This window comes from Phalacrocorax carbo, chromosome 24 (genome assembly GCF_963921805.1).
Source record: "Phalacrocorax carbo chromosome 24, bPhaCar2.1, whole genome shotgun sequence".
In the NCBI taxonomy this organism is placed as follows: Eukaryota; Metazoa; Chordata; class Aves; order Suliformes; family Phalacrocoracidae; genus Phalacrocorax; species Phalacrocorax carbo.
Window position 1 is genome coordinate 546,607 of NC_087536.1, and position 18,131 is coordinate 564,737.

The 18,131-nt window shown below is 63.1% G+C and overlaps 2 protein-coding genes across 3 annotated transcripts; both read left to right on the plus strand.

The window, feature by feature from the left end:
* Positions 1-6,641: 6,641 nt before the first annotated feature.
* LOC104042158 (histone H2A.V) lies at positions 6,642-13,243 on the plus strand. 2 transcript variants are annotated; one of them, XM_064472612.1, is made up of 5 exons: positions 6,642-6,779; positions 9,869-9,946; positions 10,392-10,505; positions 10,591-10,720; positions 10,916-13,243. In XM_064472612.1, exons 1-5 carry the CDS (start codon positions 6,777-6,779, stop codon positions 10,975-10,977), a joined length of 387 nt encoding a protein of 128 aa, XP_064328682.1. In that variant the 5' UTR covers positions 6,642-6,776; the 3' UTR covers positions 10,978-13,243. The 2 variants fall into 2 exon arrangements, with proteins under 2 accessions (XP_064328682.1, XP_064328683.1); XM_064472613.1 differs by lacking the exon at positions 10,392-10,505.
* Positions 13,111-18,107, plus strand: MAT2A (methionine adenosyltransferase 2A). The gene is made up of 9 exons (XM_064472610.1): positions 13,111-13,243; positions 14,772-14,849; positions 14,932-15,054; positions 15,144-15,256; positions 15,336-15,479; positions 15,610-15,828; positions 15,908-16,090; positions 16,178-16,311; positions 16,724-18,107. Exons 1-9 carry the CDS (start codon positions 13,153-13,155, stop codon positions 16,824-16,826), a joined length of 1,188 nt encoding a protein of 395 aa, XP_064328680.1. The 5' UTR covers positions 13,111-13,152; the 3' UTR covers positions 16,827-18,107.
* Positions 18,108-18,131: the final 24 nt, after the last annotated feature.

The following is an 18,131-nucleotide window of genomic DNA, read 5'->3' on the forward strand; positions in this document are numbered from 1 at the left end:
CCCTTTTCCTTGTTTATTAATGATTCTTCAGCAAAACCACCTCACCGCCCTCCCTCGGTACCTCCCGCCGGCGGCGGCCGGGAGTGCCGGCGGGGACTGGGCGCCCCGGCAGCCAGGGCTGTTGCTGTTCTGGTTTTTTTAAGGGGATTTTGGGGTTTCCACCCCCCACCACCACTTTTTTTCCTCTTTTCCCTTTTCCCCCACCCGGCTGTGCTGCCGGCAGCGGGGTCCCTCCAGCCGTTGCCTCGCTATTAAATGGATTTTTTTTCCGCTCTTAAACAGTCTTTTTTTTTCCTCCCCCCCCCCTTTTTTTTTCATTCTTAGCTAAATGGGGTCAATCCTGCCCTTCCCAGAGCGGTATTTTTTCCGCCACGGTGTCCCAGGCACCCTGAACCGGCTGGGGCTCATCGCTCTTCATTCCAAAGTTCCAGGCGTTGGTGTCCGACGGCGGCTCCTCCAGTTTTAGAACATTATTTTTCTCATTTAAATGAGTTTTTCCCGCTGTTCCAGGAGCCCGCGCCCGCCGACCGCAGCTGCCTCCTTAATTTATTGCCGCGCACCCCGGCGCCTCCCTCCCTCCGCTCGCCCCATATTTATTGGGAAGCGAGGACCGGCCGGCAGCGACGCGTCCTGGCGGGGCCAGGCGGGGGGGCGATGTCGTCTGTCCATCCGTCCGTCCTCCAAGCCCCAGCCCGGCCTCTCCCGCCTCCGTCGCTCTTTTTAAAGGGATTTTTAAGGCAAAATTTTCTTCCGTTTTATCCAGTTTTTAATTCTCCGTCGCAAAGGACCGGGTTTCCTCACTCACACGGGAGCAATAGTCTTTTATCTCGATGTCCGAACTGCGTCCGTACTGTATTTTGTACCCCAAGGCAGCTGTTCCCCGCGACGTCCTGCTGCACCCGCCCGGCGTCCCGGGCCCGCGTCCACGCGCCTCCGGTTCTTTGCCGCGGAGAAAGGAAAAAAGAAAAAACCAAACGCGCATGAAAAAACACCACCAACCGCAAAATTTTAAGAAAAATGATCACGACGAAAACGCCACGGACGGTTCCGGAACGGGGGCGACGGCGACGGGGGACGCCCGGCTCTGCCCTCCGGCGGCGACGGACTTGCCGGTTGCGAAGATGCAGGCGGTACCTCTCCTTTTATTTTTGAAGAGGATCATATATATATATATATATATATATAAAAATATATATATATTCTTTTTTTTTTTTTTTTTTTTGGCTGAATTGCAGTAATTTAGCCGTCTCTTTCTACTCGGGGGTTGCGGCGGGCTCGGCGCCCTGGCTCTGCGGAGCCGCCCAGGAAATCCACAGAAGAAGAAAAGGAAAAAAAAAACAACAAAGGCAAACTAATGCCAAAAAAAACCAAAACAAACCCAAAACCCAACCCCAAAACCAACCCAAATCCCCCCAAAGCAGGACCCGGCGTCACCCGGAAACCTTCCTCCGGCCGGAGAAGCGCCGTATCTGTGGCCGGGAAGCTTCCGCGGCTCTCGTTTGACCTGGCAGCGAACGGGTGAGAGGAGCCGAGCGCGTCCGGGGAAGGATCTCGCAGCGAAAAAAAACGACAAAAATAATCACAAAAATAAGATAAAAATCCGAAAAAAAAAAGAAAAAAGAAAAAAAAAAAGAAGGTTCTTTTTTAAACCTGCGGGCGGCCGAGCCTCGGGGGCGAGCGAGGACTCGGGCGGTCTTTGCAAGGGGGGAAAACGGGGGGTTTTGGGGGGGTTTTTGGAGAGTTTTTGGGGGGTTTTTTTCCACTCGGCGGCCGAAGCGTTTCCCTGGGTTCGGAGCCTTTTCCTTAGGGGCGCGGGAAAGGCGGCGGCGGCTCGGAGGGTCGGTTGGTCCCTTATATATATGTATATGCACATCTCCGCGCGCGTGTGTGTATATATGAGATTTGGTTGGGTTCTTTTTTTGGTTTGGATCCTGTAGAAAATGGGCAAATTGCTTTTTTTTGTGTTTTTTTTTTTTTTTTTTTAACTAGAAGGGGGAGGGAGAAAGAAAAATATCCCGAATTCTCGGAGCTTCCAGATTTCTGTTGCCCCCAAAGGGACGGTTTGAGAGCGTGACTATCGCTGTACAAAAAAAAAAAAAAATATAAGAAACCTTGTAAATCTTGTATAGCGCCCCAAAAATTGATGTGTAAATACCCCAAAACGTCCGGGCCGGGAGCAGTCGGCGGCTTCTTTAGAACCGCTTCCATGTTGGGTTTTTTTTTTTTCCCCCCCTTCCCAAAAGAAAAATACGGAACAAAATAGGAATTATCCTGCCTTGTTTCCAGCCGTTTTGGGGTCGCGGGCGCTGCCGCGGTGGGGAGAGCGGCGGCTGCTCTTGGAGAAATAACGAAACCCCCCACACCAGGCGACCCTTGCCGGCTTCTCTTTTGAAAAAGGAAAAAAAATAAAAAGTTGGGAAAAAGAAAAAAAAAAAAAGGAAAAAAATAGAAAAAGGAGAAAAAAAAAAAAAAAAAAAAGGCAGCGTGAGGGAGCGGTGACGGTACCGGAGCTGACGCCTGAGGGATCTCTCAGCAGATATTCGCCGCCGGGAGAGGGTTCCCGGTGGGAAATCCGGACGGGCTCGGCGTGGCGGCAGCTCCGCGGATGCTCGGAGAGATGTTCCTCGTAGGGCGAGGCTCGGCCGCGGGCGCCCTCGCCCTCCTCTTCCTCGCGGAGCCGGTCGAGCCGGCGGCACCCAGCGGAGCCGGCGTTCGGCGCGAGATCCCCAACGCGGGCGCCGCGGCGGAGCTGGGATCGGGCCAAGGCGGGCGAAGAGCGCGGATACCCGAGTCCCCGCGCCGGCGTCTCTCCGGTTTGGGGTTGCTGGTGGCATCGAGGCCTCGAAGCCGCGGCGTTACCAGCGGGCGCGAGGCCCCCGGGGGGTGCTGGCCTCGGAGCGGCGCCGACGCGGCGGCCGAGAGCGGGTCCGGCGGCGGCGGCTCTCCCGTTCACGCCGCGCGGAGCTGGAAACGCGCCCGTCGGCGAACCATCGGCGCGGGAGGGCGCCGGATCCTCCCGCCAGAGCCGCCGGGGCCCGGCTTCGGCCAGTATCCGCTGAGAGACCAAAACGTTCACCCTGAAGTACCTTGACGAAAGAAGAAAGTTTTATTCCTCTTATTTTTTTAATGAAAGAAAAACAAAAAATAAAGCAAACCATGCACTTTAGGCGGCCCAGCGCGGGGCTGCCGGCACCCGGGGGGGGTCCTGTGCCCCCTCTCCCTTCCTCTGCAGCCGGCGGGGCGGCTTCGGGAGACGCCGGGGAGCGGCCGGCGGTTGCCGAAGGCAGGTCCTGGATTTTACCACTAGCAAAGATGACGCCCGACGTGACGAACTCCTCATGCTAGCGAGCGCTCCTTACCGTAGCAGATTTTTGCAAATGGAGTTTTACAAGTCTATATTTAAAGAATTGTATGTTTGTAACAAATAAAAAAAAAAAGTATGCGGAAAAGTGAATGAAAAAAAAAAAAAAAACCAAAACCCGGCCCAGCCCCGTCTCGCTCCTTGGGCGGGGGGGGAATGGGGGGCCCCGGGGGGCTCGCTGGTGCCACCGGCACGGTAACGGGGGGAGGCGAGCAGGATCAGCGGCAGCCCCGGGGTGTTGTGGGGGCGTCTTGGGGGACCCTCGGGGTTCTGAGGGGGGGACATGGGCATCCTGGGGGGTCGGGGCTGGCAGAGAGGGGGCACGCATGTTCCCCAGCATGAGCGCATCGAGGGTCCCCGAGCAGGGCCCTGTCCCCGGGGGGGTCCCCAGAGCCGGGGCAGCACTGTGGGGCGTGGGGGGGTGCAGGGGACGGGCACCGCTGTGAGGGAGGGCGGTTCGGGACGGCACATGCGTGTTGCGTGTGTCACAGCTTGCACAGGTGTGTTGGCGTGTGCAGACCAGCCCGGCGAGGCGTGCGGCGTGTCTGCAGCTGTGCGTGGCGTGCCCGCAGCCGCGTGCGTGGCATGTTTGCAGCCGTGTGCGTGGCATGTTTGCAGCCGCGTGCGTGGCATGTTTGCAGCCGCGTGCGTGCCGTGCCCGCAGCCGCGTGCGTGGCATGTTTGCAGCCGTGTGCGTGGCATGTTTGCAGCCGCATGCGTGCCGTGCCCGCAGCCGTGTGCGTGGCATGTTTGCAGCCGTGTGCGTGGCATGTTTGCAGCCGTGTGCGTGCCGTGCCCGCAGCCGTGTGCGTGGCATGTTTGCAGCCGTGTGCGTGGCATGTTTGCAGCCGCGTGCGTGCCGTGCCCGCAGCCGTGTGCGTGCCGTGCCCGCAGCCGTGTGCGTGGCATGTTTGCAGCCGCGTGCGTGCCGTGCCCGCAGCCGTGTGCGTGGCATGTTTGCAGCCGTGTGCGTGGCATGTTTGCAGCCGCGTGCGTGCCGTGCCCGCAGCCGCGTGCGTGGCATGTTTGCAGCCGCGTGCGTGCCGTGCCCGCAGCCGTGTGCGTGGCGTGCGGGCTGTGCCGGGCAGTGGGCTGGCACTCGGCCCCGTGCCGCTCTCCCCCGCCGCAGCCGGGCATCCCGCGCCCGGCCGGCGTGCGGTGACGCAGGCGCCGCAGCCCGCGCCGCATTTAGCTCTGCGGCTCCCTGCGGGCATGGGCTCATCTGAGGACACGAGCGGGAGACGCCTGCGCATGAGCCGCTGCCGCCCGCCGCGACACCGCAGCCCTGCCGCCGTCCCTGGCGCTGCAGGCAATGGGGCCTGGCCTGACCCCATCCCCAGGGGGCTGCAGCCCCTCTGAGCGGGGTCCCTCATCCCTCACACCCCTCGGAGCAGCCGGCAGCATCCCCGGGGACCCCATCTCGCAGATGCCGGGGTGGGCAGCTGCTCTGGACCCCCCAGACAGAGCCAGGGGGCAGCTGCGGGGCCCTGGGGACAGCGTGGGGGGCCCTGGGATGGCTGAGGGACCCCAGGGACGGCTGAGGGACCCCAGGGACAGCCGGAGGGCCCTGGAGACAGTTGGGGGGGGCCCTGGGGGCAGCTGGGGGGAGGCCTGGGAGCAGCTGAGGGGGCCCAAGGACAGCTGGGGGGCCCTGGGGAAGGCAGGCGCCTGCAGCAGTTGCTGCCCGTGGAGCAGGTGCAGGCAGTGTTCCCTCCAGGCAGGGACCAGGAGCAGCTGCAGGGCCTTGGCGGGGGGCTCGGGGCCCTCGGCGGGGTCACTTGGGCACCACTGAGCCCCCCCCAGCAGCTGCAGCGAGGGGTGGGGGCTGAGCGTTGCCCCCCACACCCTGCTGGGGGGAAACTGAGGCACGGGAGGGGGCTGAGCCCAGGGTAGGGCAGTGACAGTGCAAAGGAGCCTTCCTCGTCCCCCTCCTCTCCTCCCTAGCCCGGCGCTCCCCTACCTGCTCCATCGTCTCCTCCCCCGGCAGAGCCAAGGGCAGGCTCCGGAGCTCCTTCCACCTTCCCGAGGCCGGGCTCCGCTGCGCGAGGGCCTGCCAGGCTCCCCAAGCCGCTCCTGTAAGTCATCGCCCCTCACTCCCTAAAATCCAGTTTCTTGTATAAAATCAAGCTCATCACATAAATCGGGTTTGGTTTGGTGCTGGCACAGGCTCATCACAAGAAATTTAGTTTTTATTTCGGGTGACACACCCTCTGCGACAGCCGGATCAGGAATTTTTTGGGGCTTTTTTTAGCCTCATTTTATCCCTGCCATTGCTAACAACCATCTTTTTGCCTCTCGACGTCCCCGTGTGCCAAGCCCCGGCCCAAATCCCTCCCCGGGGCTGATGGACAGTCTGTGTTACCTCACTGCCGCTGCCCTCCTTATCTTATTCTGCAGGGCTGGACCAGCCTTTATTTCTGTATTTCCTGACAAACACTCAGGGAAGGACTCCTCCAAGGCACAGCTCCCCGGAGCCACCACCCGGGCTCAGCAACGCATGGGAGGGACTCCCCTCACCTCGGTGCTGCCCGCACCAGCGGCTGCCTCCTCCGGGCACCGAGCTGGCACAAGCGCAGCCGTTTGTAAGCGAGGTTTAAGTCTCTCTAGGTTGCGCCTCAGGCCTCAGCCCTTCGGGTGGCCGTAGGGGGGGCGATGACAGGGCCTGGGCCGGCCGGGGCACAGGCAGGAAGCGCCGCCCTGCCCCGGAGAAGGCGGAGGGGAGAGGTGGGCCGGCGGCACCCGAGGTGTGTGAAGCGGCCTTGAGGCCTACAGCGCCGGGGAGCCCCGGGGGTGGGCGGGCCCTGTCAGGACCCGAGCCCCGCTGCCCTGGGAGGCCCCGGCCCACGGGCGGGCGGGCAGGCGCGGAAGGACCCGCCGGGGGCTCCAACGGCGGCTGCACCCGCAAAGCGGGGCCCGGGTCCCGCAGCCCGCCCGTGAGAGTAGCGGAACTGGGCAAGCGCCCCCCCCCCCCGCTCCCCTCAGCAAACAAACAACACGGGGGGCGGGGCGGGAGAATGGGCGGGAAAGGCTTCTCTCCTTCCATTGGCTCAGTGAGCTGTCTGTCTGTTCGGTACCGCCTCTCGTTACCCGCTCCGCTCTTTCTATTGGTTGATGGTCACGTCACTCCGCTGCACCGCCCACCGGCTCGGATCCGCCGGGCACGCCCCCCGCCCTCACCCCTGCGTGCCGTGTGCAAAGGAAAAACAGCCGTTAAACGGGCCGCGGGGCGGAGCCAGGGAGGGGACAAGAAGCGGCGCCACGATTGGTGACAGCGGGATGTTCAAACTAGTATGGGGGAATACGATTGGTTCGTAGGCCGCCGCGGCAGGCCGGGCTCCCTCCTCGCGCTCGGGCGGGTTATTGTCTACCGGCTCCAGCGCGGACTCGGGACCGGAGCTCAGGCGGCGGCAGCACCATGGTGAGGGGCGGCGGCGGGAGGGGCCGGCCCGGCGCCTCCGGGGCCGCGGGGAGGGGGGGTCCTGGAGCCGGTACCGGAGGGCGGGAGGCGCCGCCGCCGCTGCCCCGCGGGGTGACGGGCCCGGGGGTGACGGGGCGGCCGCTGAGGCGCCGGAGCCGCCGCTGTCAACGGGGAGCCGCGTCCGCAGTGGGGAGAGGCCGGGAACGGGCGGCTCCGGTGGCGGGGCCCCGCCACCGACCGTGACCTTGGGCACGGCGCCGGGCCCTGCCCGTACCGAGGGGCTCCCGCGGCGCGGCGCCTCGAACGGCGCCGAAACCCGCGTCCGTGTGTCCCGCCCTCCCCCCATACCGCCGCCGCGTAATCGGAGCCTTCCGCCGGCTCTGTCCCCTTGCGAGGCCTCTCCGCCCCCCTGAGCCTCCCCGGGGCCGGCGGGAGGTGAGCGGCGGAGCCGGGGGCTCCCTCGGGCTGTCAAAGCTTTCCCGGGGGAGGCGTCGCCGCGGCTGCCGTTATTCCATCGGTTACGGTTTTGGAGGGAAACTGCCTCTTTACAGCTCCTTTCTGCGCTTATATATTGTAAAAGTTGATCGTGTAGCGAGGAAGTGACCGTCAGGGGCATAAAAGGCACCGAGCGAGGAGCGAGCGGCCTGGAGAGCGTCTGTCAAGCGGCGCCTGCCTCGGGGAGCCTTTGATTTCCTCGCTTTAGACCCCAACCATCATCTCCGTGCACTCGGCAGAGCTCGCTGGTGGCTTCCCGAGGAAGAGCAGGAGGGAGAAGGCTGGGGTTTCATCCTCGGTCGTGTGGCCCGGGGCCCAAAACTTGTGGAAGTTACAGTTGCAGGGTCTGTAACTGCCGTTTAGGATACGAGGAGGTTCCCAAGCGGGAGATAAAGACCCTGATCACCAAGGGTTAACGTGGAGGTGCTCTGTGGAATTATGCAACCCTCGCAGGCGCTGGAGGATATCGTGTAACTGGTGGCAATAGATAAAAAGTTGCTTTTTGAAGTATTTTAGTCCTGTTTGAAACGAGAAGAAGGGGGGAAGAAAAAAAGCTGCTTGCAGGCTGTGAGAGACTTGGCGTGTTTGATCTGCCGGGGTTTCGGTGCGGGATTGCGCTGCCAGCGAACGACTTCCGCGGGGAGAAGGGAAGGAGACGCCGCGTCCCTGCGCCCTTCGGCACGGTCCGCTCCGGAAGAAGGAGCGAATCGCTGCCCCGGCTGAGCCCCTGCAAGCACCGCGTCCCGAGGAAGGGAAGGGAAGGAAACCTCCACGCTGCAACGGCAGCGGCCCTCGAGGAGGGGGACAAGCTTTGGCAGGGAGCCGCCGGCGGCTCGGCTCTAGGGACCTGTTGCGGCGCTTCCTCTGCAAAACCCCGCAGAGGGTTTAGACGTTGGTGAAGGTGGAGACAAACCTCGGGACTTCCGCTGCGAGGCTTTTCTTCCCTCTTTTTGGTCAAATGTGTAAAGAAGCATTGGGTGGGCAGCTGCCGGCTGGAGAGCTGGCACTGCGAAAGTTCACAGCTGGCTGATAAAAGCCCTCAGTGTGAACAGCCGGGGCTTCTCCCAGAACCATCTTTTATTTCTAGAGCGAGGAAATATCCCCAAATTCCCCTTCCTGTTTTCTGAAGTTTTACTGAGTGATGTTTTCTCCTGATAAAAGTAATTCCCAGTGCTTCACCGCAGCGACGGCAGCATCGAGTCAGCACTTCAAAGTGTTTCTGGACACGTCTCCAAGTCACCCCTCGGCCTCTCTCCCAACAAACCAGAGCCAACTGCTCCGAAAGACTGCTCCTGTCCCGGCGTCAGCTGCCAAAACGCTGAGGGGGTTTGCCGGCCACTGGCATTGCCGCGGCCAGATCTCCGCTGCCAAGCTCGCCCGATGCTGCTCCGCTCGTTTTAATGCCCCACATCAAATATTTTCCCCTTAATGCGTCCCCGTGTTAAGCTGGTGTCTTATTTTAAGGATTAATACGCTCAATTAGCGTCACCTTGGTCTCCAGGGGATCTCTGGATCCTGTGGTTCCTTCTGAATGAGCGGGAAGGGCTGGCGGCAGTTTTCAGCTCCCTCATGCCGAGACGCGATTCCCCCTTTTCTTTGAAGTGGACGGGGGTTACGGGATCAATATGTGGTCTAAAAACAGGCATTACGAGTGTGGATGCCCTTAGGGCTCTGCTTTCCCTTCACAGTGGCTGTACGGGGGCTTCTCTGCTCATCATGGGTTGGGAGACTTAATTTTGGTGTTCTAGTTGCTGTTATTTCTTAAACGGCCGCGATCTGGGGTCAGTAACGGCCGGTTTGGGTACTACACGGCGACAGGCTTCCCTCCTCCCTCTGGTAAAAACCCCACGTTCAGCAGCACACCTTCCCTCGCGCGGGAGGGCCCGGGCTTCTCCCAACAGCCCTGCTGCGTCGCCTGCCGCTCTCGCCTTCGTTAGAAGCGGCTCTCGTTAGCTATTAGCGACGTCACGGTTTTTTCCAAAACCCTTTGAATCTCTCGATTTCCTTCAGGTGGGTGTGCCAGAGCCTGGCAAATCCACTGTCAGCTCTTCCTCGTTTCTCCGTGGCTTCCAAACTCCGGTGCTTCAGGGTTTCAGCCGCCTTCTTGCAAAGTGATTTTCATTAAATCCCAGATTTTTCTGGGGCTCCCTGATGATTTTTTTCTTCCGTTCCGGAGCAGGAAGGGAATCGCCCTTAAATCCCGCATTCAGTATCCTGCCCTGCGACCTGTGGCAGCGCCCGCCTCCAGAGCAGAGAAAACAAATCTGAAATCAAACTGTTCCCACAACTGCTGCTGCAAAAAAAAGAAAAAAAGAGGAAAAAAACAAGGGGTGTTTTGGGCTGGTTTCCCCCCATTTGGCTTTTTATGGAAAATTATGAGAATAGCAGGAGCCAGAAGGGAGAGAGGCACATGCCCAGGGCGATAAAGCAGCCTCGAACCCCCCTTGTCCCCTCGAATTCACCTCATTTCGTGTCGTTTGAGAGGCTGCGAGTTCCCTGTGGTGGCAGAGAGCGTGTTCGCTCTGGATTATAGCGCAGCAGGTCTCTCTGGATTAATTAAGATTAATTAACAGGCGCGTTTTTCTCTCTTGCAGGCTGGTGGCAAGGCGGGAAAGGACAGCGGGAAGGCCAAGGCAAAGGCGGTGTCGCGCTCACAGAGAGCCGGGCTGCAGGTGAGGCGGGTGCGGCATCGTAAAGCTTGAATTTCTGAGTAAAACATCCACTTTTGGGGCGGTGGGTTGCCCCAGACTTTTTTTTTTCTTTTGGAGGGATGTGAAAAACTTAATTGTTTTGGGATTTACCTTGTTACGGAGCGACAAGGATGCCCGGGCTCGCGGGGGGGAGCTGTTTGCTCCCAGCTGCCTCCTGACTCGGGCAGGATCTGTCCCCTCGACAGAGAGGGTGTGAGGATTAATTGGGATAATTTTGATAACTATAATGAAATTCCATGGGAAAATGTGTCGGGAAGGATCTGCCATCAGTCCTGTGCCTCACTTGTCAGTTCTGTCTCCCTCACTAAAGCTCATGTTAACCTCCTTATAGGATGAGCTCCCAGAGGGGTAATTAGGTGTGAGGGGGCGGCGGGGGTTAACGAGGTGTTAATTGCTCCCACCCCAGTTCCCGGTGGGCCGGATTCACAGACACTTGAAGACTCGCACCACCAGCCACGGGCGAGTGGGCGCCACGGCTGCTGTCTACAGCGCCGCCATCCTTGAGTACCTCACCGCCGAGGTAGGTCCCTGCCCTCCCGCCGGGTAGAATCCCGGATAAAATCCTGCCTCTCAGGATCCCGAGCGTCTCCCTGCTGTCTCGGCAGGTGCTGGAGCTGGCGGGAAACGCTTCGAAGGATCTCAAAGTCAAGCGGATCACGCCCCGTCACTTGCAGCTGGCGATCCGTGGGGATGAAGAGTTGGATTCCCTGATCAAAGCCACCATTGCCGGTGGAGGTGGGTATCATTCCCATCCCAAACTGGGAATTTTTAGCGCACGGAGGGGAAAATATGCGGGGAATTTGGCAGCGGTGATAAGTACGGGAGGCTCACCGCCTCCTCGGATCCGCCGGGGTTATCGAGGATTTCTGGGAGGTTTTTGGGCAGCCTGGAGGCATCTTGATGGGAATCCTCCTCCTCCTCTCTCCGCAGGTGTCATCCCCCACATCCACAAGTCTCTGATCGGAAAGAAGGGACAACAAAAAACGGCGTAGAGAAGAGGGGGAGGGGAAAAAAAGCAGCCCACTCCCTCACGTTGTCGTACTGTACCTGGGACAGGCTAAATCTTGGGAATAGGCGGAATTGCTTTGTAAGGAATAGTTCAAAGGAAGAGCAATAGACAATTGGCTGTAGAGAGGGGGGAAAACATTGGTTTGGGCTTTAGATTCAAAGTTTGGCACGAAGCCGCACCTGTCGGGCGGCGGCGGTGGGTGCGGTGCTCGAGGGGCTCGGCTGCTCCCCTGGGTTTGATACAAAAATGGAAGGGATAAACCATTTTTTACAAAAAAAAAAAACCAACCCCAACCTCTGCTGTGGTGCCGTGGGGGGAGGCTCCGGGGGGTTGCTGGGGCTCCCTGGGGCGGCGGGGGGCGGTTGGGGGCAGCCGGGACCACCCCCCGCGCACCCGGGGAAGCAGTGGGGCCCGGCCCGGCGCGCTCCCGCGCCAAATGCAAATCTGTCCCCGCCCCATATGCAAATGCGCGGGGAAGCAGCTGGGTGGTGCCTCGGCTTATGCAAATAGGCGGTGGGCGGGGCGAGCCCCCCGGGCTCCGCCCCACATTCCCGGGGTGCACCGGGAAAGGGAGCGGTGGGTCGGTGCCGGCTGTCCTGAGGGCCCATCTGCCCTGGGCGTGGAGGTCCCCGGCTGTCCTGGGTGTAGGGGTGTTGGGTGTCCGTCTGTATGCCCTGGGGGCCTGTCTGTCTGGGGTGTCCATCTGTCCTAGGGGGAGGGGTCCTGGGTGTCCCATCTGCCCTGGGCGTAGGGGCGTCGGGTGTCTGTCTGTCCAGGTGTGTGGGTCCTGGCTGTCTGTGCGTCCTGAGTGCATGGGTTCCAGGTGTGGGTCTGTCTGTCCTGGGTGGGTAGGTCCTGGCTGTCCCATCTGCCCTGGCCATAATGGTGTCAGCTGTCTGTCTGTCAGTCCTGGGTGCATGGATCCCCGATGGCTGTCTGTCCAGGGTTGTGAGGCCTGCAGGTATGGGGCCTGGCTGGCTGTCCTGGGTGTGTAGGTCCCGGGTGTGTGTCTGTCTGTCCAGGTGTGTGGGACCTGGTTGTCAGTCTGTCCTGGGTGCGTGGGTTCCAGGTATGTGTCTGTCTGTCCTGGGTGGGTAGGTCCTGGCTGTCCCATCTGCCCTGGCCATAATGGTGTCAGGTGTCTGTCTGTCTGTCTGTCCTGGGTGTGTAGGTCCCAGGTGTCTGTCTGTCCAGGTGTGTGGGGCCTGGCTGTCTGTCTCTCCTGGGCACACGGGTCCCAGGTGTCTGTCCGTCTGTCCTGGCACACGGTACCTGGATCCTGGCCCTCTGCCTGCAGGCACCTGACCTCGGGTGGGGCCGAGCCGCACCTGGCCGGAGCGGGGCAGGTGCCGCAGGCCATGGGTGGTGGAGGAGGAGGAGGAGGGAGCTGGGAAGGCTCCAGCACTGGCAACACCAGCGCCCGGTTGCATCAGGCCCCAAGAGGCCACGGCGGCCACCTGCCCGCCTGGGTGCTATCGCTGCCCCACCGCCCCGTCCCACCGGCCCCGGGATGGGCGGGCGGGGCCGGGCCCGGCCCGCAGAGCCTCGGCCGTGGCGGTGCGGCCGCCGCTGTCACAAGATGGTGGCGGGAGGCGACGGGTTGAGGCCTCGGGGCCAGCACAATGGCGGGGCCCCAAGATGGCGGCGGCGGGGAGGGGCCGTCCTCCCCGCCCGTGGCCGGCGCAACTGCGCATGCGCCTCCGCGCTGCCGCAAGGCGCGTGCGCCCGCCGGGCCGCGCCGCCGGGCCGTGCGGGAGGTTCCATGCGGCCGTAGGGGAAGGGGGGGAGTGCGGCAGGGAGCTCCGGATCATTCCCACGCCGCGGAGCCCTGCGAGGAAGGCGAGACGCTCTGGATCCCTTCTCGGCCCCGGTCGCCGCCAGGGTGGCCGCAGGGGACACGAGGCAGCCGCGGAGGGGGAGGTCGCGCGCGGCGTTACGTAACCCGCCTCCCCCGCCCGCTGGCAGTGGTTGTGCCGCCCCAGACCCCGCGGCGCGATCGGCTCTCTCCATTGGTGGGAGGAAGCGGGGGGCGGGGCGAGGAGATATAAATAGAGGCGGGGCGGAGGGCGCATCGCTTAGTCCGCTGCGGCCGTTACAGCGATCTGTCGCGCCCTACGCTCCCGCCCGCCGCCGCCGCTCGTCCTCCGCCGCCGCCGCCATGAACGGGCAACTCAACGGCTTCCACGAGGTGTTCATCGAGGAGGGCACCTTCCTCTTCACCTCCGAATCCGTGGGCGAGGGGCACCCAGGTGCGGGCCGCGGCGGGGCGGCGAACGCGCAGGCGCGGCCCGGCAGCGCGCGGCCGCCTCGGGGCCGGCGGGGGTGGGGGGGAGGAGGAGGAGGAGGAGGAGGGGGGGGAAGAGGGGGGCTCTCCCGGTGGGGGAGGGGAGGGGGGGGATCCTGGAGGACAGGTTGGGGGGGGCGGTGACGCCACCGGGCGCGCGCGCAGTGCGGGGCGACGCGCGCCGCATTGCGGGCCCCAGCGCGCACGTGCTTCCCGCGTGGGGCGGGGGGGGGGGGGGGGGGGACACCCCCGGGACGGGGCACGACACGCGCCGGGGGTGGTGGGTGTGTTACCGGGTGACGTCAGCGGCGAGGGGGGCCGTGACGAAGCAGCTGCGGGAAGCGGCGTGTCCCGGTTCCCCCGCGGGAGCCCCACACGACGCCCCCCCCCGTGGCCCCCCCAGCCGGGTGGTCCGACCGCCGCGGGTCTCCCCCCACAGGGGGTCGCGGCGTGGCCGCTGGGGCCGTGACAGGCCTGCTGAGGGCCCCCCACCCACCCTCGGAGCACCCATGGCACCCGTCCTCGGGGCCCTTCGGATGTGCCCCCCAACAGCGGGGGGGGGGGGGCGGGACCCCCACGGGGGGCTGCTTCCGGGTGCCCTGGGGTACCGGCACCCCCCCCCACCCCGCTTCAGGCACACGACTGGAAAGCGGCCGCCTCCCCCCCACCCACCAGCACCCACCGCCCGGCCGCGCCCCCCACCCACGGCCCCGCGGCGTCACCGCAGCCCTGCGGCCGCTCTGGGGGTACCCCCGGGGCTCCCCGGACCCCAGATCCCGCGCTGCCGCAAGGGAGATGGCGTTTAGCAACGGCGCGTGGGCGTTAAGGTCCATTCCCTCGCTTTTTCACCCCAAAAAAGCGGCTGGGGGGGCCGCCTCCCCTCGCCCCAGCGAGGCGCTGCCTCATCCCCTCCCGAATCCAGCCCAAAAGGTCACTGCCAAGGACGTCCACGGTCGGAGGAAAGTTGCTTATTCATCGCTGAGCCCCGAGCGGCCCTTGGGAAGCTCCGGGAGCAAGGAGGGGGCTCTCCCTCTCCCAGAATAATCCATCCCAGGGACTGGAGGGAACTGGGAATCCGGTGGGAGCTGGCCGGGCGCGCTCTGGGGCGGCTGCTGGCACCAGCCACCGCCCCCCCCCCGGGAGGCAGGGGCAGAGCCGCCGGGAGGCTGGCGCGCTCTGGATCCGGAAAGCCAGGGCTGGAAAAGGGGGTGCCGGTCCCCTTCGGCAGTGCCGGAGGTGGCTGAACCCAACCCCCGGCCTGACTGTTACTGGAGCTTAACTGGTAAATGCCTGAGATTCCAGGCTAAAAACCTGGCGCAGGGACAAGGCGAGGGCTGTGCGCGCCGCGGGAGGCCGCCGGCTTAAGGGGAGGCTTGCGCTCAGCCGCTTTCCCGGCTTAGCGTGGACCCGGCTGTGCCGAGGGGCAGTGGCTCAGGAAGGAAGGGCCGCGCCGCGCCGCCCTCACGGCATCCCGCTCTGTGTCCCCTCCCCAGATAAAATCTGCGACCAGATCAGCGACGCTGTCCTGGACGCCCACCTCAAGCAGGACCCTGACGCCAAGGTGGCCTGCGGTGAGTTGCTCCCTGGGGATGCGGGGTGACGCCGGTGCCGGGCGGGCGACACTGGCGCTGACGGCCTCCTCTTTCCCTTCAGAAACGGTGGCAAAGACAGGGATGATCCTGCTGGCAGGGGAGATCACCTCCCGGGCCGCTGTCGACTACCAGAAGGTGGTCCGGGACACCATCAAGCACATCGGTTACGACGACTCCTCCAAAGGTACCGTGCCGGGGCGGGTAGGGGTCAGCGGCTGGCTGCGGCGCGGGGTTCGCCGTGCCGGGCTCACCGCAGCCTCTGCTCCGCCCCAGGCTTCGACTACAAGACGTGCAACGTGCTGGTGGCGCTGGAGCAGCAATCGCCCGACATCGCCCAGGGTGTCCACCTGGACCGCAGCGAGGAGGACATCGGCGCCGGGGACCAGGTGAGTCCCCCGCGCCGCGTGAGCCGCCGCCGTCGGGCTGGAGGAGCCGCGGCTTCATCATCCCCTCTCTCCGCCGCAGGGCCTGATGTTCGGCTATGCCACGGACGAGACGGAGGAGTGCATGCCCCTCACCATCGTCCTGGCCCACAAACTGAACGCCAAACTGGCCGAGCTGCGGCGTAACGGCACCCTGCCCTGGCTGCGCCCCGACTCCAAGACGCAGGTGAGGGTCCCAACGGGCCCCCTCGCCGGGAGCCCCACCGCCTCTGGGCCAGTGTCCCCAAAACCACTCCCCGGAGTCCCCAAACCTCCCGCCTCGTGCGCTGACGGCCCCGGCGTTCCCCCCTCGGCAGGTGACGGTGCAGTACATGCAGGACCGCGGTGCCGTCATCCCCATCCGGGTGCACACCATCGTCATCTCGGTGCAGCACGACGAGGAGGTGTCCCTGGACGAGATGCGGGACGCGCTGAAGGAGAAGGTGATCAAGGCAGTGGTGCCGGCCAAGTACCTGGACGACGACACCATCTACCACCTCCAGCCCAGCGGCCGCTTCGTCATCGGCGGCCCCCAGGTATGGGGGCTTTTCCAGCAGCGCGGCGGAGGCGGCGGCGGCGGCGGCACGGCGGTGACGCTGTTGTTCCTCCTCGCAGGGCGACGCCGGTCTGACCGGTCGCAAGATCATCGTGGACACGTACGGGGGCTGGGGGGCCCACGGCGGCGGCGCCTTTTCGGGGAAGGATTACACCAAGGTGGATCGCTCGGCCGCCTACGCCGCGCGCTGGGTGGCCAAATCCCTGATCAAGGCCGGGCTGTGCCGCAGGGTGCTGGTGCAGGTGGGTGCGGGCGCGTCTCCCCCTCCTTCCCCGCGCTTTTTGGTGGTGGGGGGGGGCTCCTTGGATTTAATCCTTCTCTCCCCGTAGGTCTCCTATGCCATCGGGGTGTCCCACCCGTTGTCCATCTCCATCTTCCACTACGGCACCTCCCAGAAGAGCGAGCGGGAGCTGCTGGAGATCGTCAAGAAGAATTTCGACCTCCGCCCCGGGGTGATCGTCAGGTAACGGGCGCCGGAGAGGGGGGGACACGCGCCGCTGGGAGAGGAAAAGAGGGGGGGACGCCGGGGCGGTGGCAGCATGTGGGGGTCCCCTCCCCGGCCCCGGAGCAGCCGCGGTCACCGCCTGGTGCAGCTGGAACCGGCAAGGAGAGCCGCTTATGCCGGAAGATAAAGCGCTTTCGGGCGCGGACGGGGGTAAGTATCCGCCGAGAGCCGAGCGCTTGGAGCTTCTCCGGCTTCTCGGGAGTCGTGGGGAAGGTGGGGCGGGGGGAGACACGCGACCGGGGAAGCTCCAACCGCCCCCCCGGGGATGGGGAGGAGACAGAGGCGACGCCGCAGACCCCCCGGCCAGGCAGGGAAGGGGCGAGCGCGCAGCCGGATCCTCTTTACTGAGTTGAGGACTTGTATATTCCAGGGATCTGGATCTGAAGAAGCCCCTCTATCAGAGGACCGCAGCTTATGGCCACTTTGGTAGGGACAGTTTCCCTTGGGAAGTTCCCAAAAAACTAAAATACTGAAAGAAAAAAAAAAAAAAAAGCCTTGTTAGGCTTTTTCCCCCCACTCCTGCGGGCGTAGGTTACAGAGAAGCTCGCGGGCTCTGGGGGAAAGAGCTCCTCGGCCCCACCCCAGGCTCTCCTGGCCCCGTGTCCCCCCCCCCCACCCCCGTTCTCTCTCTTTCTCTCTCTCTCGCCATCGTTTTGGTTGCGTGGGGACCACGCGCGGCCTCGTGCCTCTCCCCGGCCCCCCGCCGCGGCCGCCGATCCCTCCGGCTTTTATTTTTTTCTTTAAAAAAAACCACAAATCTGGTGTGACGTCTGAGCTCAGAGACGGCAAAAAGCCCCCCCGAGCACTCCCCCCCTCCGACCCCCCCCCCCTCTTTCGACTCTCACTGTCCCGCCGCGGGGTGGGGGGACGACGTTTTGGCTCCCCCCCACCCCCTTTCCCGCCGGGACCTCGCTGGTGCTGGTTTTGTTCTTAAACCCCAATTTTAAACCTCTCGTGTCTCAGAGGATGCACGTTTTGGGGGGAGGGTGGGTGGAGATGGAATGGTGTTACGACGCCGCCCCTCCCCCCCCCCCCCAAATCCCCCCCGCGGGTTTGGTACCGGAGGAAAATGTTTTATGGTCTTTTTTTTTCTTTCTTTATAAGAAAGCTGAAGTGACTCCACAGCTGCACAGCCCCCCCCTTCCACTCCCAGCTCGGTGCTGAGGGGGGGGGGCTCGGCCGAGCTTTTTATATATATATTTTTTGGGGGAAAAAGGGGAGGGATTTGGCCCTTCATACTTGAACGTGTTATTTTTAGCGGTGTATTTATTGTGTGCTGAGGTGCGGGGTGTGAGTACAGAGAAGCCCCCGGGCTCAGACGGCAGCTCTTGATTTTCCTGAAAGCCCCCCCCCAGCACCTTCACCCCCTCCTCCAGCCGCCTTTCCCCCACCCCCAGGAGGCCGAGACGGCCTCTGAATCGGGGTGAAAAAGGGGGGAAATCGGGTTTATTTGATGGAAGGGGGAGAGGGGCAGGCAAGCGCTGGGGCTGCCCGGCCCCGGGACCGCGGCGCATTTGGCCGGTGTGGTACAGAGAAGCCGGCTTGTTTACCTGCCCGTCCCGGGGGGGCCGGGGCCCCCAGAAGTGCCTTGGGGGGGTGGGGGGTGCTGGCAGGGGGCTTTCTCCTTTTTAGGTTTTTTTTTTTTTCTTTCTTTTTTTTTTTTTTTTTTCCTGGAGTTTTTATTACATTTTGTTTCAATTTCACTATTCCAAAAAGAAACTTCAAAGAAATCTCAATAAAATGACTAGATTCGACCTTCCCTGCCTCAGCCTGCGCAT

What these genes read in the sequence shown, in the direction of transcription:
- MAT2A (XM_064472610.1), top strand. Translation starts at nt 13,153, where the DNA reads ATGAACGGGCAACTCAACGGCTTCCACGAGGTGTTCATCGAGGAGGGC. An exon ending in TGACGCCAAGGTGGCCTGCG is followed by an intron (nt 14,850 to 14,931) that starts GTGAGTTGCTCC and finishes CTTTCCCTTCAG; the next exon opens with AAACGGTGGCAAAGACAGGG. An exon ending in CGCCCCGGGGTGATCGTCAG is followed by an intron (nt 16,312 to 16,723) that starts GTAACGGGCGCC and finishes TGTATATTCCAG; the next exon opens with GGATCTGGATCTGAAGAAGC.
- LOC104042158 (XM_064472612.1), top strand. An exon ending in CACAGAGAGCCGGGCTGCAG is followed by an intron (nt 9,947 to 10,391) that starts GTGAGGCGGGTG and finishes CTCCCACCCCAG; the next exon opens with TTCCCGGTGGGCCGGATTCA. An exon ending in TTGAGTACCTCACCGCCGAG is followed by an intron (nt 10,506 to 10,590) that starts GTAGGTCCCTGC and finishes CTGTCTCGGCAG; the next exon opens with GTGCTGGAGCTGGCGGGAAA.